Genomic DNA, 9495 nt, shown 5'->3' with positions numbered 1-9495 from the left:
CATCTACATGGATAGGTAGCAATATTTGGGGCAAACAGGAGGCTTTTGATTTCTTGATTTTTAAATTTGATATTAGTTGAAATGATTTATGCAGGGAAATGTAGAATGGTCTGTACCCAGAGATGGCCTGCATACCTCCTCTATCAAGTGCATGGATGCTTCTGCACGTGAGGGTAATGGAAATGAAAAAGAATAAAGCAAAGGCTCACATTTTGTACCTGCAAGTCAGCTTCGTTTTTCCATGGGTAATGAGGACAGAAGATCATGGACAACAGGGCGCCAAAGGCCTGGGTTGGGGGCAAGTCTGTGTGGATATGTGCCCCACCAGCCTTATCTTTGCATGCTGTATGAACACTGAGCTTTGCACAGCTGCATACTCACAGTCCCCCCGCTTCCCAATGAGGACACTCCTTGGTGGGGCAGCACCGCCATTACTCTGAATAACCCTGCATCCAAAGGGATCCCTGTCTGTTCTCGTAGGCGCCATTTTCCTTTCACATATAGAAAAAGTAGGAGGGGAGGAGGTGGAGGAGGAGTGAGAAAACAGATGTAGTTTGTTCCGAAAGTTTCTCACTTTCTAACAATTTGTTTGAGAAGGAAACAGAATGATTCTTCTCTTTTCTTTAATCTTGTACACTAGAGTGTTCTAGTAATTTCTCAATAGACGGTAAATCTTCCCCGCTCCATTCCCGACGTCAAATATATTCTTGATTATATAACACATTCATGGAAAATTTTAAATTCAGACACATCATTGTTTCCTTTAAAACTTTTTTCCAGAGTTTTTCTCATTATAAAAGAAATCCATACTTACTATTTTAAAAAATTAGAAAGTATGAGGGGAAATTACAGACAGAAGTGCAAGTTACTCTTTATCCCTTCATCTATGTGTAGATGACTACTATTGATATTTTGTTTACATTCTTCCAGGATTTTTTCCTCTCCATAAATATTCACACACATACATTGATCTTTTCACTTGGGGCATACTACAAACATCTTTCCATTTCATTATGTAACAATTTCTAGTACCTTTTTAACAGTTACATATTATTCCACTGTGTAGATACACTATATCATATTAAATCAGTTCTTTATTGTTACTCATTGAAATTGTTATCCAATTTTATCTCTTATAAACAATGGTGGTATCCTTGTATAGTTTTATATTCCTATCTCATTATTACCAAAAATAATTCCTAGAGAAATATATTGCCAGATGGCCCTGGATCAATTATAAGTCCCATCCATGCAATAGAGGGCCTGTTTCCACATGCCTCTACCAATGATAGGTATAAGAACATACTTTTAACATTTTTGCCAGCCTGGTAGCATTTCAATGATGTTTTAATTGACATGTTTTGATTACTTGTGAGATTAAATATATTTTCGTATATTTATTTGTTAGCTATTAGTATTTCTTATTTTATAACTTATTTGCTTCTTTGCCCCATTTTGTTAAATTGGACTATTTGTTTCTATTTGTAAGTGTCCTTTTTATACTACAGATTAACCTTTTGTCATATGCTGCAATTTCCTTTATTAATTCACTCTTTCGGTTCTTAAATTTATATATATACATATATACATATGTATATATCTTTTATGCCATGTAGGAGTTTAACATTTTTATGTATATCAAAACTATCCTTCAAATAGGATCCTGCCTTTTGGTTTCATGTTTAGAAAGTCCCTTCCCATTCCAGGATTCTAAAAATACTCACCTATATTTTGTTTTACCTTTATCGTTTTATTTTTAACCTTTACGTATATAGACCATTGGGAATTTATTTAAGTGAAAGGTATAAGGTAGGAATCCAGGTTTAATTTTTTTACCAGATGTCTATGCCATTTATTGAATTAAACATCCTTTTATTCACTGATTTGCAATATTCCACTCCTACAGACAGAGTCTTGAGTTTATTTTCAGACTTGATTCTGATTTGTCTTTTCCTGTGCTGGTATCACACTATCTTAATTATTGCAGCTTTAATCATACATTTTAATAACTGATATTGCAAGTACTCATTTATTATTGTTCTAATGCAAAAGTTTCTTGGCAAGTTGAACATACTTATTCTTCCAAATGAACTTTAGACTAATTTTGTCAAGTTCAAGAAAAAAAAAGAATTTCTATGGGTATGTTAATTTCATAGATGAATTTGTACAGAATTGTCATATTCACACCATTGAGTCTTACCATCCAAGAACGTGGAAAATATTCCATTTGTTCATTTTCTTTTATGATAGAGTTTTATGACATTCTTCATGCAGGCTCTGAATTTCTTTTGTTAGGCTTATCCTGACTGGCTGTGGTTAGCATATAAGAAAAACGGTTGCTCTTTTGTGTACTTATACCTATGGATGCATTTTTAATATATATTCGTTTTTCAGTTATTTATCTTAGATTTTTCAAATAGAAAGTTATATCGACTGTAAGTAATTCCTATTTTACCTCCTCCTTCCCATCTTCCCATGATTTACTTTTTTTGTTATCTTTGCACTCACTAACATTTCCTAAACAACATTAAGTAGCAATAATGATGGGGGCTGGTGTCTATTCATGCCTTGAGCTTGACTTCATTGGGAATGCTACCATTATTTTACTATTGATTTTACTGGGGAAAGGTTTCAGATCTATATTTTTTTTATCCTATTAAAGAACTATTTTTCTATTTTTCTAAAAGTTTTTACTAGAGATGGATGTTGAATTTTATAAAATACTAGTTTGCATTTGTCAAGGCAAGATGTGTGTGTGGGTAGGTGTAGGTGTATTAGCCTGTTAAAATGAGGAATAATATCAATATGATTTTCTAATATCAAATTATCCTTTTTATCTCTGGAATCCTACTTGCTTTTTTTTTTTTTTTTTTTGCACTCAGAAACACTATTTTTTCCTCAAGAAGCAATCTTCATTTTGTATATCTGCAAGAAGCTATGATTCTTAATTGGCATTTTTAGAATTCTATTCTGAAAAAGAGGTTGTTTCCTTAGATTTATTTTACTAGATTGGGTTACTTTTGCTAGAAGCAATGAAAGCTTCAGAGTTGGTATTTTTAACTGTCTTGCCTCAATTAAGTTTAGCCCATTTTAGGCCTTTCCATTGAATTGTGGAAGGGAAGGTGAGAAGGACCAGGTGTGAAAGGGGCCTAGGCCTCCTGGTTCCAGGCCAGGACCTTAATGACAGCCTGTCTGCACCCAGGGGAGCCTGGACAGGGTTGGGTGTATCTAATTAGCAACTCACACACCTGTCCCCTTTTCTCCCTCAACACTGTTCATTCCAAGACTTTACTGAGAAGAATAAGTTTTGCTTGGCAGAGTCATACTAATCACTAGGTGGAGTGGAGGCTCCTTCTTAAAAGCAATGAGCCATCATTTGTGCTAAATAGGCAAGCACATAGCCAACGGGCCCCACTCCACTTCTCTCGAAACCACTGGAGGCCCAGGAGACTGGAGGCCTGACCTGTCTCTGCAAAGCAAGTCTTTTACACTTTTGGTGCAGTGTTCAGTAGCGGTTTTGATCAAGTTTATTTTATACTCTGAGCTGAGTCTGTCAGCGAGAGGTGCTTAGCTTGTTGCTGAAAGGGGAGGGGAGTGTTATATAAATAATGAAAACGCAGAGAAACTTGTGCTGTTAACAGCTCTGCTTCAGTAAAGCTGCCTTTATTGTGTCACTGCCTCTGGGTGTGTTTTCCTGTGAAGGCCAGAAATAACGCGCTAGTACATGTCTGTCCTTTTCCCCGCCTGCCCCCGCCCCCCTACCACCACCACCACAGGAGGATGGTAACTCCCTCATTAATACTAAAGACAAATTTAAATATTCTTTAATCGGTAGTTGATTTGAGTATGAAGAAAGTTAATCATTCTTTTTGGGGTCTTAGCACTGAACCGAAAGGGGCTGACTTACTCTGCCCCTGGCTGCAGGATGCAGGGCAAGTCATAGCCCCTCTACCACCTCTCTTGCTCTTCTCACGTCCTCTCAGGTCCCCCTCAGCCTTAAATTCTTTTCCTTCTCTACCTATGATTTCTCCATTCCGTGCTTTTGTAGGTGTAAAACATGTATCATTTTCCTAGATGATACCTTGTTATGTGTCTGTCATTGACTAGCTTGCTAAAAGGTATCCTATAGAAGGTTGTATGCAAACTCTCCTCTGGGTTAAAGAGGTGGAAGATTTTAAAGGGCTCCAAGTTATCCAGGGCCCCCTGCACACACACTGCATGGCTGGCACGTGCTTTATAAAGTGTTGAATCTGAATGCCTTTCAGAGGGAAAAGCACTCTCCAGTTGGCCATGGATTCTACTACAACCCATGATCTAATACACCTGACATCTCACCCATTTTTATTACATGCCTGGCTCCTGAAGCCATTTGGATTTACACCAGGTAGACGTTCAAATCTTCGGATTGAGATTAGGGGTCGGCTAACTTCCAATAAAGGACCAGGCAGTAAATATTCTAGGCTTTGTGGACTATACGGTCTCTGTCTCAATGACACAGCACTGCTGTGGTAGTGGAAAGCTACCATAGGTAATATAGAAATGAATGAGCATGGCTGTGTTGAAATATAGCTCTGTATATGGACACGAACATTTGAACTTCATATACCTTTCTCTGGTCACAAAATATTATTATTTTGATTTTTTTTTTCAACCATTTGGTCAAAAGCAAATATGAGAATGGTGTTTATACCATTCGTAACCCGTGGACGTTACAAAAACAGACGGCAGATCACATGTGGCCTTTGGGCCATAGTTTGCCAACCACTGATTAAGATCGTTGATCAAAAGTTCCTAATGCTTTTCCAAAGTATCCAAGAGAACCAAAATGATCCTGGAGCTTTTATACTAGCAATTCACTTCCAAGTAGGTCTTTTTAAAATTCTTGGAAACTATAAATTTGAATTATACAAGTTATTTGAGTTGAACAAAGGCTGCTGCTGGCTCTGGTTTGCTCTGCATGGGTGGCCCTCGCGTCTTTCTGAAACACTCAGGGGTAAGGATGCTAGGTCAATGACAGCATCTGGATTAGAAGCGATGAGAACAATCACATGATAACAACTATGGGAGGCAGTGAAGACAGCGTAGCCAAAGATAGACTGAAAGTGAGTTCAATGGGAGTGGACCCTGATTACATTTGAAAATGTATATAAATTGTGGGCATCAATACTTAATAGTTCCCCTATACATACATCTGATTCAGGCTTCATGACAATTTTCCACTGACTATCACTTCCATAAAACCATCTTCCTAATACCGAAGGGAGTGCCTTATTTCTTTTCTGATCCTAGCGCACAGCAGAGTGGTCTTCTGATCCATTTTTTTCCCATAGTACAGCCAGATCCATTCAAATAAATTAACCTCTTCTCATGACTCACTTGAAAGAAACATGTGCCAGTGAGTAAGCGAAACCACATTACCGCTCCTCCAAGAAAAACATCTCAGATGAGTTTTTGCCCTAACAAGCATTGAGAAACACTGAGCTTTTCCTTTTTATCTCTTTCCTCACCACCAAACCATAAAGCGGTGGAGAGAGGGCTCCAAGAAGGAGAGAGCAGAAAAGGATTTTTGATTCGTTTTGGTTTGGTTTTTACAACTTGTGTCTGTGAATTCTGACCCTCCATTATAATTTTTAACATGACATGTTTAAAAGAACATTTTTCCCATAGACTCATCATTGGGTTTAGGGAAGAGCTCAGTGTTGTCTAATAGCCCAGAAGTCTTGTCCAGTGAGGCGGGAACTTCTGAGCGGCCTTGGTCATGTGTGCTGCCTGGAGGAAGAGTTTAGGCATTTGCTAAATGCCTTGGCAGTACAAGTAGCACAAAAGTCAGACGTGACATTGTCCCTGTCCCAGAAAGCTCAACTTTGTGGGGTTATAACAACCCGCATTTCAGCTTTTCCTCAGAGTTCTGAACTGGGTAAAAATGCTATTTATTCCAACAGAAGTTGCAAAGTATAGTTTTCAACTCTTTGTCACTGAGTTTTTTAGAGGTTTCAGTTTGAAGCTTGCTTGCTTTCCTTTCCTTCCCTTCCCCTTCTCCTTCCCCTTCCCTTTCTTTTCCTGTCCGCTCTATCCAAGCCTTTGAGTATCCTCATGCGTTGTTAACCCTAGTGCTCATCCCTCTTGGAGAGGGTTCTGCATTTGTTGGTGTGGTTGCCTTTTGCTACCATGGCTTTTCAGCGCAGAGCTCGGTGAGGATTTATACCTAGACCCCCATCTAGGGACTCCACCTATAGTAGTCCCCCCTTCTCCGTGGTTTTGCTTTCTGCAGTTTCAGTTACCCACAGCCAACCACATTCCGAAAATATTAAATGGAAAATTCCAGAAATAAGCAATTTATAAGTTATAAATTGCGAAACATTCTGAGTGGTGTGTTGACCACTCTGCTGTGTGCATCATGCTTCCTGGGATGTGAATCATCCCTTTGTCCAGCATCTCCACACTGTGTACGCTCCCCGCCCATTAGTCACTTAGTGGTCATCTCGATCATCAGATAGACTATCCTGGTATAACAGTGATTATGGTCAGGTGACCCTTATTTTACTTGATGATGGTACTGAGTGAGATTGCGAGTGCACAAGTAGTGCAAGAGTAGTGATGCTGGCGATTCAGATGTGCTGAAGAGAAGCCGTGAAGTGCGTGCATGTATAGGAACACACATATTGTATACAGCGTTTGTTACTATCTGATGTTTTAGGCATCGACGGGGGGACTTGGAACATATTCTCACAGACAAGGCGGGGACGACTGTAGACAGATTTGTTTGCCCACCATTGGGTTTTCTACAAGAACAAATAGGTTTTACAGGTTGTGATGACCGTTGCTCTGCTTAGAGAACAGCAAATAAAACCTTAGTCATGTAAAAGTTGTCATGAAGGTGACAGAGGTTTGGTTTTGTTGTCTGCATCTCTGGCACAGGTTAGGAGAAGCTGGGCAAAGAATAACTTTTGGGTGAATCCGAGTCACCACGCCGGAGAGCTCTCTGTCTTTTGAGTCTCTCTGTGGGTTCCAGGAAGGTGGGGACAGGAGTGAGAAAATATTCACTCCTCACACCTACCAAAGGAGTGTCTGGAGAATTCTGTGGAAACCAGGAGTCTGTGCGCCCTGAGTCTATGAAGCAGCTGCTTTGGGCTGTGCTTGGGAAGGTGCGAGGAGCAGGCAGGCACTCGGAACTGGGGGATGGCAGTCACCCACAAGAGGAGCCAGCAAGACTCTCATTTTAAACAGTTCCTTCTGCCTTACTGCTTATGTGTGTCCTCCAGAACATGGACACAGTCCCCCTCCCCACCCACCATTCTGGGTGTCAGGAGGCCCCTGATGCTGGCCTGATCACATCCGGAAGCCAGAGCTTAGCTGTATTTTAAATGGGACGCAGACAGTGATCTGAGTCTCAGGAACGCAACTGGAATGGGGAGGGATGCGGAAACACTGGCAAGTGTTAAGCCTCTGTTTTCTCATCTGTAAAATGGGCTATACCTCTGTGGGGTGTCCTGTGAGAACTCAGTGAGAAAATGCATGTGAAGCCCTTAGCTCTGTGCCTGCACTTATGTTATTTTAGAATAATGTTAGTTCTTCTTTTACGAGAAATATAGAAGAAACTCAGATTGTTTAGTCTAGACAAGGAAAGATGAGAGAAAGACATGACAGCTGTCTTCAGATATTTAAAGGATTATTATGTGGCAGAAGGAACAAACTTATTTTTAGTGTGAAGACAATATGACTTAAAATATGGCCTTCGCGAGGAGACAGATTTCACATCAATAAGAGTGTATGTGACAGAGATGCTCAGGAATGAGTTGGGCACGGGGCTCCCAGTCACCAGACTTGCTCAGAGGTCAGGTAGGACAGCCCTCAGGAGCTTGAGGGGCAAAGCCTGCTCCAGGTGGCAACTCAGTTGGACCAGATGCCTCCGTTCTCTTCCATCTCTTCGATGCCATGCGATTTAGCAAAGAGCTGGCTAAGTTTTTTGACAACTCAACTCATGAAACCATCAACCGCATAAAATAAAACAAACAAATAATTTCCAAGGCTCTTGGAGGATTCATTGGGTACAAAAATAGCAAGCTCATTTGCTTAGAGAAGATGATTCTCAGCAGTTTCCTCATGGTAATAGTTTACTAGGGCTGCCATAATGAAATACCATGGACCAGGCAGCTTAAACAACAGAAGTTTATTTCTCACAATTTTATCCAAAATTAAACTGTTAGCAGAGATGGTTTCTTCTGAGGTCTCTCTCCTTGGCTTGTAGATGACCGTTTTCTCCCAGCGTCTTCATGTGGCCTTTTATCTTTGTGTCTGTGTCCTAATCTCCTCTTTTTTATAAGGACACCAGTCATTGGATTAGGGCCCAGCCCTAATTTAACCCTTAACTATAACTTCATTTAACCCTTAACTATCTTTTTAAAGCCCTCATCTCCAAATGCAGTCACATTCTGAGGTGCTGGGGGTGAGGACGTCAACATACGAATGGATAGGGGCACGCAATTTAGCCCATAACACTCACATACAGAGGATTTATCCTTTGAGTTGTAGGAGTCGTCAATCATGACCAGCCTTTAGAGTTCTTGGTATGTGTTTTTAAAACTGTATTCTGTCTCGATTCCTTTCTCTTAGGTGAACGGCCCTTTCCCTGCACATGGCCAGACTGCCTTAAAAAGTTCTCCCGCTCAGATGAGCTGACCCGCCACTACCGGACCCACACGGGGGAAAAGCAGTTCCGCTGCCCGCTCTGTGAGAAGCGCTTCATGAGGAGCGACCACCTCACAAAGCACGCCCGGCGTCACACCGAGTTCCACCCCAGCATGATCAAGCGATCAAAAAAGGCACTGGCCAACCCTTTGTGAGGTGCTACCCATGGAAGCCAGGGAGGGACAGACCCCGGAAGGACAAAACTACTCCCAGCAAACAGACAGACATGTGGAAACTAAGCCCCAGAAGAGGCATGCTGCCAGCACAGGAAGTCACTGTTCTTTGGTCAATATTCCAATTTTCCTCTCCCTGCATTGTTTTTAAAAAGCACATTGTAGCCTGAGATCAAAGTCCACACTTGGTCCCCTTGCAGAGGCATCTCTGAACCGTCTCTGACTTTTGGAGGGAAGGCAAAGCTTTTTTTTTTTTTCTTCTTCTTTATTATTTTTTGGGGAGGCGGAGGGGGTACCGGGTGGGGTAAGGGGCTAAACCAAGACTGGGGTAGAATTTTAAAGATTCAACACTGGTGTACATATGTCTGACGGGGTGAGTTGACCTGTGGCATCACGCAGTGATTCTGGGCCCTTTCTGCTTGCTGTCTCTCAGAATTGTTTTTGTACCTTTTAATGTAATGATGAGTGTGCTTCCGTTTCTTTAGCAAAACCACTCTCTTGAATCACGTTAACTTTTGAGATAAAAAACCGCCATAGCACAGCTGTCTTTATGCAAGCAAGAGCACATCTACTCCAGCATGATCTGTCATCTAAAGACTTGAAAACAAAAAAGTTACTTATAGTCAATGGGTAA

The 9495-nt window shown here is 40.8% G+C and overlaps 1 protein-coding gene across 1 annotated transcript in view; it reads left to right on the top strand.

The window, feature by feature from the left end:
* Positions 1–9139, top strand: part of KLF9 (KLF transcription factor 9) — a 22791-nt gene extending 13652 nt beyond the window's left edge. Inside the window, exon 2 of the mRNA XM_039838461.1 lies at positions 8614–9139. Within this exon, the coding sequence (XP_039694395.1) occupies positions 8614–8843 (230 nt within the window). The 3' untranslated portion in view covers positions 8844–9139. The remainder of the gene's footprint in view (positions 1–8613) is intronic.
* The last annotated feature ends 356 nt before the right edge of the window (positions 9140–9495 follow it).

Source organism: Pteropus medius, unplaced genomic scaffold, assembly GCF_902729225.1.
Source record: "Pteropus medius unplaced genomic scaffold, Ma_sr-lr_union100, whole genome shotgun sequence".
In the NCBI taxonomy this organism is placed as follows: domain Eukaryota; kingdom Metazoa; phylum Chordata; class Mammalia; order Chiroptera; family Pteropodidae; genus Pteropus; species Pteropus medius.
This window is presented reverse-complemented; position numbering and strand designations above follow the sequence as displayed.